Below are 17706 nucleotides of genomic sequence, written 5' to 3' on the forward strand. Positions count from 1 at the left end.
GCCTTGCTGTCCTGACGTATATTAATTATGCTGTTGGCCAGCTTTTGTCTGCTGCCCATAAATTAATAATAAGCTGTAAGTGAGTGCGGCTTTTCTCTCTACAAGTATTCCTGTGTGTATGTGTGTGTAAGTTCACTGTACAGTAAATTAACTAATTATCTGCATTATTCATTTGAATGGCGACAATAAAATGAAGGCCCATATTATCAAAATAAACCGAGCACTGAGATTCAGTCATAAGCGGAACTGATTTACATATTTATTATCTGAGAATCTGGCTGCCGATGTCGTCAGACATAGACTGGCAGCAGGCACTGTGTCTGTGTCTGTGTTGCCTTAATCTTTGCTGGCTTTGCGTATTTGTCATGCACGCCTCGAACGAGGAATTAAATTTAAATTGAGTTCGAATGCCTGGAGCGCAAATTTGTAGCAGCAACAAAAGAAAGTCAAGTCTTGGTGGCATTTTTCTTCTTTTCTTTTCTTTTCGTTGCTTTGTATACTTAATTTTTCTTTCTTTTTCTTGCGTGAGTCTTGCTTACATTTGATTTAGCTTTTTTAATCTCATTGCGGACGCACTGAAGCATTCACCATATACCTACACTCTCCTTTCGAAAGTAAGCTTACGATGACGTTGCGCCTTCTCCATCTCCATCTCCATCTCCATATGCAAATTGTTGCTCCTTGGGGGCGGCGTGATTTTTGGCATTTCGTAGGCAGTTCAAGGATAGGCCAATGATATGCTCGAATGGACCAAAATTATGCTGACGCATTCAGCTTAATCTCAGTCAATGGATGGAATGAGGAGAATGAAAACGATGCGACATTCGCCGAATGTACAACTTAAATCCTTTCAGAGGCAAAACAACACGCATTAGTAGAAATGGAAAAGTCGTGTTTCTGCTGATTCACCTGATAATTTTCAGGGCCTTCTGCCACAATGTTGTTGTATTGTCCAACCTGCAAACCAAAATTCTCTTTCTCAATTCCTCTGGCCTGTTCAATAACCCGTCAAAGACAACGAGTATTTTTCACACCATTCAAGCGACGCTTTTTCGGCTCAACGCAAACTAACAATCGTCTGACAGTTGTTATTCAGCCGGCAATCCCTTGACAATTTGACCTTTTGCCATGCACGCCTTGGAATTTCCTCTTTTGGGGTAGACAAATGAATGTCCATTCCACGTCCCAGTTCAACCGAACGAATGAACCAACAAACGAACGAATGAACAAAAGTTTTATTGTGCTGCGTGAACTGTTAAAAGAAACGTTGATTTCCCATTCACAAATATTTTTTGGCGACATTTTGCTCAAGTTATTTTTCTCGCTTCTCGCTCTGTCAACGACACTTTTCACTAACACCATTTGTTTTCCCTTCTCTCTCTATCCCACTTCTCTCTCTCTCCTCTCTTGGGGGTCGAGAGAACTCTGCGTTAATGCGATTTCTGGTCGTTTGCTTAATCACAAGCCGCCGCAGCTGTCATGAATGCGAGTGCTATTAATTAATAATTATAAACGAAAAAAAATAATATAATTGCTTCTCTGAAATGGCTTTTCATCTGTTCTTCAGCACTTTATTAAAATATTTAAATTAAATACAATGAAATGAAATGGAATGTCTAATATTTAAACATTCAGAACTTTAATATAAATATTTTACAAAAATAACCATGCAAATATTATAAAAGTTTCACATAATTATAAGTGTCAAAATCTTATTTTCACACCTTAAACATTTTGAGATTTAAATTGAAAACTTTTGTATTAAAGTCAAATTCATTTTACATGATTTTATTAAAAGAGCTTTTTTAAATCATGAACGATTTTTAATTTTTTTCATTGCCATTAAATCTAGCTTTTATTTAAGTAAAACATTTTTAATTATCGCAACAGTAGCTCAAGAATTTATTTTTAAATCACATTCTTTAATTAAATGTTTCGCACGAATGTCATAATGAATTAATTAACGACATGTCAAATTGGCGTTAAATGCAAATTAAATATTTATTTAGCAGGCCTTAATACGACTTATTCATTTATTCATTTCATGCTCATTTGCCATTTGCGGTGCTCAAATATTGAATTACATTATTAACAGACAGAGATGTAATTATTTAAATGAAACACGAATTTAACCCACATGTCAGACGCAGTATAAAACACACATAAGGCGACACAAACATTTTTATTTACATAACATAAATACAATTTGCAATGATGTTTGAATTGAATTTACAGACCGATTACTTCTCCGTTGACCCCATCACGAGCAGTTAACATTTAAAGTCCCTGGGCTGACATACAACGGCAAATCCTTCGCCCCTTTGCATCGTTTATGGCATAATTTCGCGCTTAAAAGCCAAGGCTGGATTCGCTCTCTTCTGCATCCGGATCCGCATTGGCCATGGGAGTCTGCATTATACACTTCACTTTTGCACTTTTGTTGGCTTGTTAAATATTAACGCAATTTCACTTTGGCCAATTACACTGCAACCCATCCGCATCTACATCCAGAACAGAACAGTAGAGAACCTTGGCCACTTCAGCATCCGACGCGTCGATGACTTGGTTTTATGCAAATGTGCCACTCGACCAGCCAAGTACACTTTTCTTAATTTAAAGAGGATCGAGGGGGGCGCCAAGTTTTATAGCTGACTCTCCAGTTCCTGGCAAATTGTAATCGAAATCGATAAGCCAAAAAGAAAGGTCGCTCGTTAAGTTCGACAAAGCATAAAATTTTTATGCGAATTTGCATTTTGCTTCTTCTAATTTGTATATGCACACCGTTTATTTATTTGCCACACCTGGGCAACGGCCGCCAACGGAATACACACACAACAAACAGACAGACACTAAGCTCTAAACCCCACCACGCACTTGACCGGCAAAGAAGTAAAAGTCAAAGCAAAGCCGAATCGCCCACAGCAGCAGCAGCAGTCTATGCAAATGCAAACAAAACGTCGCTGTTTATTCTACGCGCGTCGTGTGAAAGGTGAAGGTACGATTAAGTTCCGCAAAAACAGAATATACAAATGCCAAATCGATGCAAAACGTATCTCTGCTTTAAGATTTAATTTCAAATATTGCGCGCACATGATATCGCTTTGATATATCGATAACAACACACACAGCGATCAGCTGTAATCGAGATGAAGTGCTAAAAAAATACCAAACAGCGACATAGTTGATTGTTTTGTTGTTCTTTTATTATTATCGCTTTTTATGATGTTAAAATTATTGGCCCCTGCTGCACTACCTTTAGCTTTAAAAATACTCAAATTTAAAGTTGATTTTCAAATTTAGCGCGCAACGATACCACTGCGTGTCACTTATCGATAGCAACTCACGCAGCGATCAGCTGTGATCTGAGTGAAATACTAAATAAAATACCAAACAGCTGTGCGACGCAGTTTCACAGTTATTTGCTGTTTGTGTTGCTCGCTTGTTGTTGTTGCTGCTTGTTTACGTAGACTAGTGGACTTTGATTACCGCTGTTGCGCTGTGCTTTATATTAAATTACCGGCACCGTTAATTGTGAATAATGTTTAGATTGAGAGTGAATAAGAGTCGCTTTGCCGTCGCGGCGTCTGCCACACGCAATGCAACGACAACAACAACCCACGGCAATCATTACCAATACCTGCAAACATCCAAGCTGCCAACGCTCTACTTTCAACGCTCTTTGCCCCGGCTGCCAATTCCACTGCTAGAAAAGACGTGCGAAAGATTCCTTGCTGCTGTGCAACCCATTCTCAGTGCCGAGGAGTATGGACACACGCAACAGGTGGTCGAACAATTTCGCCAGGGCATTGGCATGGAATTGCATGCGAAGCTGAAACAACGCGATGAGGCCAACAAACACACCAGCTACATATCGCAGCCCTGGTTCGACATGTATCTGGCGGACCGCGTTCCACTGCCGCTCAACTACAATCCACTGGTAACGCTCAAGAACGAAACGCGTCCCGAGTATCAGCAACAAGTGGTGAGAGCCACGAATATGATCATCAGCTCGTTGCGCTTCTGGCGTTCGCTGCAAGCCAACAAACTGGAGCCGGAGGTCTATCACATGAATCCCAAGAAGTCGGATACGGACAACTATCGGCGCTGGATGAGTGTAGCACCCAAAGCATTTGCCACCTACGCTTCGTATGCATTTAAAGCATTTCCACTGGACATGAGTCAATACAGTCGCCTCTTTGGCACATCGCGCATTCCGCGCATAGGCAAGGATGAGCTCGTCTTGTCACCGGACTCGAAGCACATTCTGGTCATGCGACGCGGCAACATGTACACGATGAATGTGCTCGACAGCAGCGGCTACATTGAGAGTCCCAGTGTCATTCTGGGTCGTCTGAAGAGTCTCATTTCCTTGGATAACCAAAAGGCGCCAGCCAGCGTGCCGTTGGGTGTCCTCACTTCCGAGCAGCGTGACGAATGGGCCAATTCGCGGGCGCATTTCGTTAGCAGCTCCAAGAATGCGGAGCTGCTGCAGCGCCAAGTGGATAGCGCATTGTTCTGTTTGTGCCTGGACGGGGAGGAGGACGGCGTCTACAACGAGGAGAATCCGTCGCCACTGCTGAAGGAACTGCTGGCAGGCAAGGCCACAAATCGGTGAGTGGAATTTAATTATAAGTTATATACACAAGAGCATTTAATTGCACATTCAAGATAATTGCATAAATCTTGGAACTTAAATGCATTGCGTCAAATTGCATTATTGCAATATTGCAAAACTTTTGAGGTATCTAATTGTTCATTATACCCGCTACCCATAGGGTAGAAGGGTATTATAACTTTGTGGCGGCAGAAAATGTATGTAACAGGTAGAAGGAGGCATCTCCGACCCTATAAAGTATATATATTCTTGATCAGCGTCAACAGCCGAGACGATATAGCCATGTCCGTCTGTGTGTCTGTCCGTCCGTCCGTATGAAACATTGGATCTCAGAGACTATAAGAGATAGAGCTATAATTTTTTTTTCGACAGCATTTGTTATGTTCGCACGCAGATCAAGTTTGTTTCAAATTTTTGCCACGCCCACTTCCGCCCAGCAAATCAAAAATTCGAATAACATGCGTTTTAAAGCTAGAGTTGCGAATTTTTGTATATATAATAATTACTATAGTAGTTATGATTCGTAAAATTTGGATGCGATCGGATGAAAATTGTCGAAGTTATTAAAGAAATACTTTTGTATGGGCAAACACGCTTACTTACTAGGGGTCTTAGTTGCTTTGGCTGACAATCTGCTATATTGTGCCGTCTATGGTATATTTTGAATGGTGTACTATCTCGATATACCAAACATACCATTTGGCATATTTTTAGTATTTTCGGTATATTTTGAAAATAATACCGCAATATTTTGCCTTTTTAAAAATGGGTAGCGGGTATCTCACAGTCGAGCACACTCGACTGTGACTTTCTTACTTGTTTTATATGAAATATTGTTCAGATATGCATAAGAGAATTCATTTGCTCATGGAAGATAATTGCGAATATTTTGGATCTTAAATGCACCCATTTTTATGGCATCCCGATTGTCCATTTAATATAAAAAATTGTTCAGATAATCTCACAACATTTAAATGTAGCCACTTATTGACTTCACGAAAATATTGAGCAACACAGTATTTTATCGATACTTGCACCTACTGTTTATTGCACATTCAAGATAATAGAATAAAATTGTATTGATTATTTGCTCTATATCTTTGATCTAAAATGCACTGCATGACTCTGCACAGTTGCTTTTTTTGAGGCACCAGATTTTATTTGCTTTAAATATATGCAATAAAAGGCTATCAATTTTGGTTGTTAAAGAAAACTTTCATTAAAATTTTTAAAGAAATATTTGCAATTAAATGCGAAAAAACCTATAATACATTTTGACTCTTCAAAACAAGCTACATCATGCTGTTAAATTGCATCATTTATTAGATCAGCGAAAATATTGTACAATCATTATTACTTTCGAAACTTTAAAGTGAATACGTTTACTCCAATAATAGTTTTCTTTTTATTGCATATTACAGATAAGCGCACCATTTCTTGTTTATGAAATTATCTACATTACACTGCACATATTTTAACTAAAGTTCACTCTTTTCTTACGCAGTTGGTTCGACAAAGCAATCTCTCTGATAGTCAGCACCGATGGCACAACTTCCATCAACTTTGAGCACTCATGGGGCGATGGAGTCGCTGTGCTTCGCTACCTCAACGAGATCTACAGAGACACCACCAAGCAGCCCTACGTGTCCACCTCAACGCCACACACGCCTGCCGATGGCGATACGAACAATGTGCGCTTCCTCGACTTTGAGTTCGATGACAAGACGCGTGCGGCTGTGGACACAGCTTATGCAAAGAATGCTAGCATTATGGCTAATCTGGATATGAACGTGTTGCGTTATCCCAAACTGAACAAGGGCACTTGCAAGCGTCATGGCCTAAGTCCCGATTCAATTATGCAGCTCTCCTTTCAGCTGGCCTATCGTCAGGCATTCCAACGCTATGTGGGCACCTACGAGTCCTGCAGCACATCGGCCTTTAAGCATGGCCGCACCGAAACGATGCGACCCTGCACCATGGCCACTAAAGCCTTTTGCGAGGCCGTGTTGCAGCCCAGCCAGAAACAACCAAGTGCCGGAGAGCTGCGTGCCATGATTGACAAGTGCAGCAGCGTGCATGGACAGCTGACAAAGGATGCGGCTATGGGACAGGGATTTGATCGGCATTTGTTTGCGCTGAAGCACACGGCACAGCTGGAGGGATTGCCGTTGCCATCGCTCTATGAGACTGAAGCCTACAAGCGCATCAATTACAATATTATAAGCACTTCAACGCTGGGCGCTGACACCGTGATAGCTGGCTCCTTTGGGCCTGTGGTCAAGGATGGATTGGGCCTTGGGTGAGTTAAACTATCAATGAAATTAGAAGTTTAATTGTAATCAATTCGTAACTATTTCAGCTACTCCATCATGAATGACATGGCGGGCGCCATTGTGACCACCTACAAGGATCAGGCGAGGGGCAAAGAGTTTATCGACAGCCTGGAAGCCGCTTTTGATACCATTTGTGCGGTCATTGAGCGCAGCAGCAGCGCCAAAGCAGCGAGCGCAGTGCGAAACTAAAATCCGATACAAATTGAGATTGAGACATCGAGTTAAATTTAGCAACGGCTGTAAAGTGTGATGATATTTTAGCATTGTTGTAACCCGGTTCCGAACCCATATTCCAAGTTCAAGATTAGATTGCCGTTGCAAAATGATTATTAGCATATAAAGTACTCTATCATCATCGTTGTTAAAATGGATTTGCTATAAATAAACTGGTGACTGATGCCCGGGTCTGTGGGTCAGATGGCTCAGCCGCTTTAATTAGACTCACTTTTGCTGTTGTCATTGTCATTCTGTTTGAGCATGAAAACTTTTCCGACAGTAATTTCCTTTTGCTTGTTTTATAATGCTCCGCTTCTCCGGGGCCCCAAAAAAACACCTCAATTTACTATGCAAACCCCAAAGTCGAAAAGGAAAACTCGTCACTGATTAGGGGAAAAAGCCGAAACCCCAAAAACAGAAAAAAACTTGTGACAAGTGCAAACTTGGCTTCTGATTTGCGCTATCCACATGTCAAAAACGACCGCCAAACACACAATGCAAAGTTTATCAGGCCAAACCGAACCGAACCGCAAATAGCCCCAGACACACACAGAACCATGCCGTTTAATGTGCGCTGACATTATCAGTTGATTTATCGCCAATTTCGTGTTGCCAACTGCCTTTCGTGACGCTGCCACGGCGAACGGGAATAAATATGCCGCGGGAAATACATAAACCAAATTTGCGAAACAAGTGGGAACGAAACAGTAGCAGGGATTGGTAACTACCCCTAGCTAGGAGACGACATACTTTGAAGGCGTAGTTAAAATTAATTAACTCGCTTAACTGTTGACTGCGTTGTTACTTTCGCTACTTTATTTTTATACCCGCTACCCATAGGGTAGAAGGGTATTATGAGACTCCAGGAAGTCTATGTAACAGGCATCCTTGACCCTATAAAAGTATATACATATATTCTTGATCAGCGTCAACAGCCGAGATAATATAGCCATGTCCGTCCGTCTGTCTGTCTGTCCATATGAACACCTAGGTCTGAAATCTGAAATATAAAAGATAAAGCTTTCATTCTTTTTCGACACCATTTGTTCTGGTATAGTTTCATTCAATGGTATATTTTAAATGTAGTATAATACTTTATCAATGTACCATATAGTATTTTTGGTATTGGTATTTTAGTATGGTATTGGTATTTTATTATGGTATTGGTATTTACCGTAGATTAATTGGGTATATTTTTTTAAATTAATACCGGTTATTTTGGGCTTAACTGTATATTATGAATATAATGCTTTACCAATATGTCAAATGCAGTATTTGGTATATTTTTAGTAGTTTTGTAGTACATTAATTTGGTATATTTTAAAATGCCTTGATCGACAATCTGGTATATTTTATACCACACAATATAATTTGAATGTAGTACTACGCCAATATACAAAATTTATCATTTGGTATATTTTTAGTATTTTTTTTATTAATTTGGTATATTTTAAATTTAATACTGAAGTGTTTTCACTTTCATCACCATGGGTGACGGGTATCTCATAGTCGAGCACACTCGACTGTAGCTTCCTTACTTGTTTTGGTATTGGTATATTCAGTATGTTAGTGTAGATGAATTGGGTATATTTTTAAACGAATACCGCACAATCCGGTATATTTTGAGCTCAGTGGTAAATTATGAGTGTAATGCTTTACCAATATGTCAAATGTAGCATTTAGTATATTTTCAATAGCGTTGTGGTACATTAATTTGGTATATTTTAAAATGCCTTGATTGACAATCTGGTATATTTTATATTTCACAATATATTTTTGAATGTAGTACTACGTCAATATACCAAATTTATCATTTGGTATATTTTTAGTATTTTATTAATTTGGTATATTTTAAATTTAATACAGAAGTGTTTTCATTTTCTTTACCAGAGGTGACGGGTATCTCATAGTCGAGCACACTCGACAGTAGCTTCATTACTTGCTTCCTCTGCAAAAATATATCTTGAGCCTCGTTTTTTCAGCGTCAAAACTTTAATGGCAGGCATTAAAAAAAGAAAGAACGAAACATGAAATAATCGGGCAGCAAAAGGTCATTAAAACGACACTTCCTGAGGCAAATAGCGCTGCTGTGGCAACAATTAAAAACGAATTAAAAAGCCGCAACAACCTCAGACTGAGGACGAGGTCGTCGGAGGTTAAGAACTGCTGGCAGCGTGTGTGTATGATAAATGTGCGGTCGCACAACGGATTTTAATATAAAGCACAGCCATTAAACGACATCGAAGGTTCTCTGTCAGAGCTGAGCAGACAGAGGCAGAGGCAGAGGCGGCGGCATAGTTTGGCAGTAGTTACTTGGTTACTCGTTAGTTCATAATGCGCATACGACATGTGGAACATAATAAGAGTTCATAGCCTGACGTGCTTTGCCTCGCTGATGAAGTTCAACACATCGCAACAGCTGCAGCTGTTGCTCTCTTTGAAGCATTAATTATGTGTAACTTGCAAATACCAGAGAACAACAAAGAAGAAGAAGAAGGAGAAAGAGGAAAAGAGCAACCACAAAAAACACACAAAATCAATACAATTGCTCATAATTGAATATTAATTTGGAATTTGGAATTTTATGCCCAGCAGCGTTTACACGCCGCCTCATTAGTCGAGACGGGAGACGGCAGCTGTCGCCATTAAAGTCGCTGTGGTCGACGAAAAACTTTTGTGTCTGATTTATGTTGCTGACATTTTCACTCTCTGCGCGTGTTTTTGGCAAATTTGGTAACAATTTGAACACTTGACGACTGCTGCGAAATGTGCGGTCGACAGACATACGATAAAAGACACAGTGCGAAAGTTAACCGCAAAAACCACATGCAAAACATTTACATGTCGACACATGAGGCGTATGCGTAATCTTTGCTTCGAATGCTCGAAGCAATTGCCAATTAATATGGAAATCAGTCAGGTCATTTAGTTGCAGGCAACGAACGGCAAGCAACACATTAATTAAATGCTTATTATGATGCTGCCTCTCTCCAGAGGATTTAATTGCCTGGACATGTGGCATGTGGCACGTGGCAAGCCAAGACACTCCTCCAGCAAATTATGTTAATTGCATGCCCCCGAAATTGGCAAGTGCAAATTAACCACACATAAACATACAACGCACGCCCATAATTTAGTTGCAAAGGGGGCAACAAGTTGACCGCAAGACACGAAACTGTGACACAACAAGCGACAACCTTTGGCCCACAGTCAAGACAAGGTCAATTGAGAAAGTGTAGCATAGTTTGCTGCGTCTTAAAGAGACACACACAGCATACACGCTGCTTCGATTAACTTTTAACGATGTGTCTTTGCCTTTAAGTGGCTGTTTAAAAGGTGGAACACACGCATGTGTGTTTGGACCATCTGGTGTCCTGTGCAATTAACATTAAATTTATGAGCAATTCAGTTACACAGGTGCCTGATACGAGCAGTTAACACTCCGCTCCAAAACTCGTTTTTGTGTCGCGCATTCCAGTTAATTGATATGGCCCAAAGCAACGAAAACAGCCTCCAAACATGAATGCCAAACAAAGGCTATCGTACTTTTCTGAATCAGACAAACACTAAAAGTAATTTGCTGTGATTATTTGCACAGAGCTCTCACAAACACCTTTGTCTCCGAATAAATGTCAAGTGCAGGTAACGAAAAAATAATCAGCTTCTGACTTCTATTGCATTTGGCAGCAGGTACAAAAAAAATATTCGATAATTACACAGCAATTATTTATAAAATTAGCAGACGCTCAATGAAACGCAACGGAAATAAACATACAACGACAAATTGCTGTAGACGACACAGCATAAAATAATAATAATAAAATACAACTAAGCAAACTATTCAGGTTTTTGGCTTCAATGCGATGAGAGCGTATTAGAGCGTCACAAGAAATATTTGTGGTTTGTTGTTCTCTTTGATTTTCTTGTGGCAAGCTGCCAACCTCTAGTGTTGATGTACTTGCGGTCAAAGAGGAAACGTGAGAAAGGGTTCAACACACGTTGATAGACGAAGGGTTTCACCTAGAAGTTCTTGATTAAATATAATTAGTTTGCAGTAAAGTCAATTATGGTATTCTATCATTTAAAAAAATTTTTGGAAAGTTTATTAAAATTTACATTCATATTTAAGTTCTTCTGAACGTATACGTAACTCTCATGTCTATGCGTATACTTAATTAATTGTATTTGGCTCATTAGCTTAGGAAGTGTCTTAGTTAGATGTTATGCATAAATATATATAATACATGAATCATACTTCATTCTTTCGACTTAGATGTATCACTTTGCAACAGAAGTGTGAGAAATTGAAAGAAAATTGAGACTGTTCGCTAAGCGATTTCTTAACAATCTTTCTTAATGAATTCCAAACTTAGACAAAACATCTTCGTATGCACACACTTTGGTTATTAACTAAGCAATTGTTTAGTTCGAATTTTAAAATTATTTTCATTAATTAGATATTTCAAATAAAGGTCTTTGAACAAAATATTAATATTAGTTGAGTTATTAGAACTTTGAAACGTTCAAAGTGTGATTAGTTTTCGTCTTTACTTTACTTTACAATTTTTACTATGCTTTACAAATCTTCTCTATCATATTTTTTGCCTAAAATTTATTAAGAATGAAATAATAAAAATAATACAGAAGAAAATTTTTGGTTTGCTTGTGTAATTATTACTTTATGGAGCTTTGCTAGTCCCTGAATATTCTACAAAAATGTTCAGAAGGCTCAAATCATTCACAATTTATTCAATTCACATAACAAGCAAGAAATAACAAATTCTGTAGTCTTGCATACCCAATTACAAATAAATATAAACAAAAGAAACACTTGTCTTAGCCAAGTTGGCAGCAAACACAAAGGCAGCTTGCCAAAATGATGCCAATATAAATTGTAGCTACAAAGTGTTGCAGACGCAAATGTTGCCTAGACTACTATGTTGCAGAGGTGCAAATGTTGCGCAGCCATCAAATGTTGACAAAATAGTGAAATGTTGCCAGGTCAGTAAATGTTGCTAAGTACGTAAATGTTGCCAAGTCTGCTAATGTTGCCAGGTTCATAAATGTTGCAAAGACTGTAAATGTTTCGAGTCCGTAAATGTTGCCAGGCCACTTGTTGTGTGCGACATGTTGCCGATGTGCATATTCAATTTGAATTTTTTTGTTGCCGTCGCTTCTTCTTCTTCTTGAAAGTCTAATCTTAATTTACATGTCAGTCATGTGTGGAACTAGCATGTGGCATTGTCAGATTGTAAGATTGCTACACGGCGAGACACTGCGTGAGTGTGTGTGTGAGTGTTGTGCGACAATGCGCTTTGTGCTTGAAGAGAGATTCTCGAGCCTGGGGCCATGACTTATCTGCGCCATAACAGCGAGCGAGGTAAAGAGGAAGAGGAAGAGGCTTTTGGCGGAAGAGCATAAAGGAAGCTATGGAGCGTTTAGCATGCTGGCGATTAACTTGACTGCAACTCGAAAGGACCAAGGCAATTAACTTCGTATGTGTGTGTGGACATTGTAGCCGCTGCTATTGTGCATGTCGCACATGTCGTATACGTGTTTCGAGTTGCTTTGTGTAGAGCACACTTTTATTATCATTTCGTGGAAACCCACACTCGCATGCTTGACTTATCATCTCTCCAAGTTGTCTCCATGCTTCATTCTCATTTTGGTCTACGCACGCAAGCGGAAAAGGAAAAAGGAATAAAGTGCCACAAGGATGTGAGTGATGTGCAGGAAGCGAAGGATGTTTCGGGTCGACTCTCTAATTCACTTAATGCGCGCCCTTTTTGTCAGCCTGAGAACTCAGAACGGAGAACGAAGAACGAAGAACGGGGACTGAAGTTTAATTCAATTTACAGCCGATGTGCCAGTTGGTCGCCACTTTGATTGCCTTATAACGGGACAGCGTAGCGCTAAATTATAATTTGCTTGTTGTCGTTGTTGTTATCGTTGTTGTTGTTGTTGTTGTTGTTATTGCTGCGCTTATCGCCAGACCATTTGCTTGCCTAATTTATGCATTAAATTTGCATTTTACAAACAAATTTCGCATATGATCTGTGACACGTTTAAAGCAAACGCAACACACAAAAACGAGCCACAGCAATTCCCAGCTGGCCTTTGCCCAGCCATAAGAGAACGGGCGGGGCGGGGGCGGGGGAAACGGCGCCAAAAACTTTACCAATTCACTGAAAATTCTCTCGATTCAAATTCCACGCAGGCTGAAAATACTATAAAGTGGGAGTCCAAGGCAAATGGTGTGAAACAAGAAATGTCAAGTTCTGCAAATTTCCATATCCATATCCACGAGATTCGTTTTTGTGTATGCATGAAGTTGTTACAGTGTTTGCTAATACCCTAGAAAGAGCAAAAGCGGGCGTATTTGTGCGTAAATTTAGTATAAATAAATTGAATTTACTTTTGAATACATTTCTTTTTCATAAAGTATAATAATACAGAAGCGAAAATAAAATATATTTTCAATAAACAAGTGCTGCATTTAGAATCGAAATTACGCATTTATTTTAGGGACTTAAAAAATAAAGTTTTCCATACAAATTATTAATCTAACTTTGCTCTATTTATAATTCAAGTATTTATTCATTTTTGCATATAAAAGTTCTTAATTTAAAACTGAATTTACCCGTTTTAAGACTTATTGGTCAATTTATAGTTACAACATTTATTGTATTTTTTGCATAAAAAATTTCATTATTTAAATCTAAACTTACACATTTAACTTCTTTTTGAAGTTTATTTTGTTAAATTTATAGTTAAAGAATTTATAGAAAGTTCTTCATTTAAAACCATATTTACGCATCTTTTTATGGTCTTATAAAACAAAGCTTTCTATACAAATTATAAAGATTAGTTTGTTCAATTTAAAATTCATGTATTTATGTATTTTTGCATATAAAAGTTCGTCATTTAAAACTGAATTTACCCATTTATTTTTAAGACTTTTTGAACAAACTTTTCCTTACAAAATAATTAATCTTACTTTGGTCAATTTATAGTTACAGCATTTATTAAATTTTTGGCATAAAAAGTTCATTATTTAAAACTAAACTTACACATTTATATTTACTTCTTTTTAAAGTTTATTTTGTTAAATTTATAGTTAAAGCATTTATAGAAAGTTCTTCATTTAAAACTATATCTACGCATCTTTTTATGGTCTTATAAAACAAAGTTTACCATTACAATTATAAATATTATTTTGCTCAATTTAAAATTCAAGTATTTATGTATATTTGCATATAAAAGTTCCTCATTTAAAATTGAATTTACTCATTTATTTTCACGACTTATTGAACAAACTTGTTCTTACAAAATAATAAATCTAACTTTGGTCAATTTATAGTTACAGCATTTATTGTATTTCTGCCATAAAGAAGTTAATTATTTCAAATTAAACTTACACATTTATACTTACTTATTTTTAAATCAACTTTTTTTTACAAAATAATCAATCTTATTTCGTTAAATTTATAGTTAAAGCCTTTAAAGAAAGTTCTTCTATATTTACGCATCTTTTTATGTTCTTATTAAACAAAGTTTTCCATACAAATTATAAATATTACTTTGCTCAATTTAAAATTCAAGTATTTATGTATTTACCCATTTATTTTTAAGACTTTTTGAACAAACTTTTCCTTACAAACTAATCAAACTAACTTTGGTCAATATTTAGTAAAAGCATTTATTGTATTTCTGGCATAAAAAAGTTCATTATTTAAAACTAAACTAACACATTTATATTCATTTCTTTTTGAATCAACTTTTTTTTACAAAATAATCAATATTATTTTGTTAAATTTATAGCTATAGCATTTATAGAAAGTTCTTCATTTAAAACTATATCTACGCATATTTTTAAAAACTAATACTATACAATTTTCTTATTAGTGATCAATCATACTTTGTTCAATTTATGCTTTACCACATACTTGACTGTAGATTAAAGCAAAAAAGCAAAAAATCTTTGCCGCTCTTCGCTTTAAAGGTTTGAGTTGGGTAAAAAAGCCGTCAGCAAGCATGTCAATCAATCAAATTTTCTCTTTGCTTATCTTAAAATAGACTGGAGACGGTTCTAAATATAGAGTAGAGGGTAATTCTCATTCGTCCCGACTTCAGCATTGATTTTGGTTGGTTTTTATTTCCGCGTTACTGGCTGAGTTTTGTTTTTGTGTGTGAGATACAAACATAGTTTCATTTATCTTTGCAAAGTCCTTAGCAGCAAAAACACACACACCGAAGCAATGTGCAACTTCAAAGCGACATTTGATTTATGGACAATGCCAATGTGCACATAAGAAGAGCCAGAGGAGGGAGTTTGCTTTGCAAGCGAAGTTGTTGCGTTGGGAGAGCAGAAGTTATGATGACTTGAGGCATGCCACACCCACACACACACACTCACTCTCGCACACAAACGTATAACGTAAATTTATATTTAGAGCGCTGAATGTCTGACAGGAACTGAGGGCAAATGGCAAACGGAAAATGGCAGCCGAGCTTTCTTTTCTCCCGTAAAATGGGCCTCGTATGCTTAGGGATTTTACGAGCGACAGCAATGTACAAAAGACGAGGGGAAGGGGGGAAATGTTTTCACAGGCGTCGCAAATAAACAAAAAATACATTGACCTCTTTTCTGCCCCAGACGTTGTAGCCTGAGCATATTGCAAGGCATGCAATAATTTTCAGAGTGTCTGGATTGTGCACAAAGAAGAAGAGCGAACCTTTTTCCTTTCCTTTGTTAGTCAAACGTGCGAAAGTAATTGCCACACCGAGAACCGAGCAGCGTGAAGAGGGCGAAGGCAAAGTTGCAAGGATCTAGGTCAAGTGTCCTGTATTTCATTCAAGTAATTACATTTCATGTTTAGCTTTGAGTTCGTCGCCGGGTTTTGGATTTCGCGCTGTCAGCTTTGTGTCGTTTAGTCATCATCGATGGATTACAGCTGCAGTTGTTGAAATGTAATTTAGTCATTCACTCAATGCAACGTTCTGCGTTGCAGCCACAGCTGAGACTCGAACTGAAACTTGGCAAGAGAGTCTAAAACAATTTTAGAGGGAAAGTTTCATAGCCGCAAGAGTGTGGGCGAACAATGACGCGCAAAAATAACTGAAGCCATAGTTTATATATGCGTAAGGAACTCAGCTTGTTGTCCTTCAAAGGCATTTGAAGTGAGCAGCGAACACGTCATCGTTGGGTGACCAGAATTTCAGCTTAGATATCGAGTATTGTTGTCCCAACTGTTTCGCTTGTCAGCACGCCATTATAACGTGTGTGTGTGTGTGTGTGTGTGTGTGTATTAGTGTATGTGTGACTATGAAAAACACGCACACTGTTTACACTGCCTGCGATAACATTTTAAACTTTTACCCCCCCCAAACACGCTGCAATTGATGATTATAGCAGACATTACGTATACGCCGAGTTTAACATCAACACCAATCAACAACAAGCTCGGTTAGCAAAAATAGCTCTGCCAGTAAAACAATTCGATGGACAGGGAAATGGCTGGCGAAACAGTTAAGTTGATTACGCATTTAATTTTAAGGCAACGGTAATTCATTTAAGCAAATTAAATTCACAGCAGCTAATCAAGGAGACTGCGTAAAAGACGAAGACAGAGTTGCTTGAACCTTGCGTATTTTTAGACACCGAAAGCAACGCACAAAAAAGTGCCTGCAATTAGCATAAATTTGCGATGAATCAATGTGCAAGCTGCCCGTGAAACCAGAGCAACATGAGGCGCCACATGGCTCACTCTCTCCCTTTCTCTCTCTCTCTCTCTCTCTCTCTCTCTCTCTCTCTCTCTCTCTCTCTCTCTCTCTCTCTCTCTCTCTGTGTGTGGCGGCTATTCAAAATGGTTTAAGTTTCAGTCCAATGCGTAGGCCAATCATAAACTTCAGAGGGGAGCCACAAAAAACCAAAAGAGAGAACAAGAAAACTTTAATAAATCAACATAGAACCACGCAAATGCCGCAGGAATTATACGTTTTTTGGCAAAGTATGAAACAAATAGCATGACAAATGACAGGGAAACATAAAGAGGCCACAAACAATTTCTAGGAAAAATGAAGCAATAAAGGATTGAGCTGCGATTGTCAGGGCAAATAATGAAATAAATCAACAAAAGTATGTCACAAAAATATTTAATAAATATTTCACTGAAATATATAAAACAATGTAATAAAGAAATCAACTGAATGTCAATGCTTCAACGGAAAAAATATAAAAAAAAATTAAGTAAATATTTCAATGAACAGCACGTTCTATTAAGAATTCACCAATAAAAAGACTTTCATGAAATAAACATATGTAAATGCTTCTAGGAAAAAAAGAACCATAAAGGATTGAGCTACGATTGTCAGGACAAACATTAAATTTTTAATAAATCAGAATGAACATAAAACATTATAATACAGAAAATAAATGAATGATATTATTAAACCAATACTTCAATAAAAAATATATAAAAAAAAAATATAGAAAAAATTTATTTTAAAAATTGCAAAAAAAAAAACTTTTACGAAATAAGT

General features: G+C 37.7%; 1 protein-coding gene across 1 annotated transcript; it reads left to right on the forward strand.

Annotated features, from left to right (window-relative positions):
- The first annotated feature begins 3425 nt into the window (after positions 1–3425).
- On the forward strand, positions 3426–7388 carry LOC132791402 (carnitine O-palmitoyltransferase 2, mitochondrial). Its single transcript, XM_060800295.1, has 3 exons — positions 3426–4611; positions 6120–6914; positions 6975–7388. Exons 1-3 carry the CDS (start codon positions 3539–3541, stop codon positions 7135–7137), a joined length of 2031 nt encoding a protein of 676 aa, XP_060656278.1. The 5' UTR covers positions 3426–3538; the 3' UTR covers positions 7138–7388.
- Positions 7389–17706: the final 10318 nt, after the last annotated feature.

Source organism: Drosophila nasuta, chromosome 3 (assembly GCF_023558535.2).
Source record: "Drosophila nasuta strain 15112-1781.00 chromosome 3, ASM2355853v1, whole genome shotgun sequence".
Classification (NCBI taxonomy): domain Eukaryota; kingdom Metazoa; phylum Arthropoda; class Insecta; order Diptera; family Drosophilidae; genus Drosophila; species Drosophila nasuta.

What these genes read in the sequence shown, in the direction of transcription:
- LOC132791402 (XM_060800295.1), top strand. Translation starts at nt 3,539, where the DNA reads ATGTTTAGATTGAGAGTGAATAAGAGTCGCTTTGCCGTCGCGGCGTCT. An exon ending in GCAGGCAAGGCCACAAATCG is followed by an intron (nt 4,612 to 6,119) that starts GTGAGTGGAATT and finishes TTTCTTACGCAG; the next exon opens with TTGGTTCGACAAAGCAATCT. An exon ending in AAGGATGGATTGGGCCTTGG is followed by an intron (nt 6,915 to 6,974) that starts GTGAGTTAAACT and finishes TAACTATTTCAG; the next exon opens with CTACTCCATCATGAATGACA.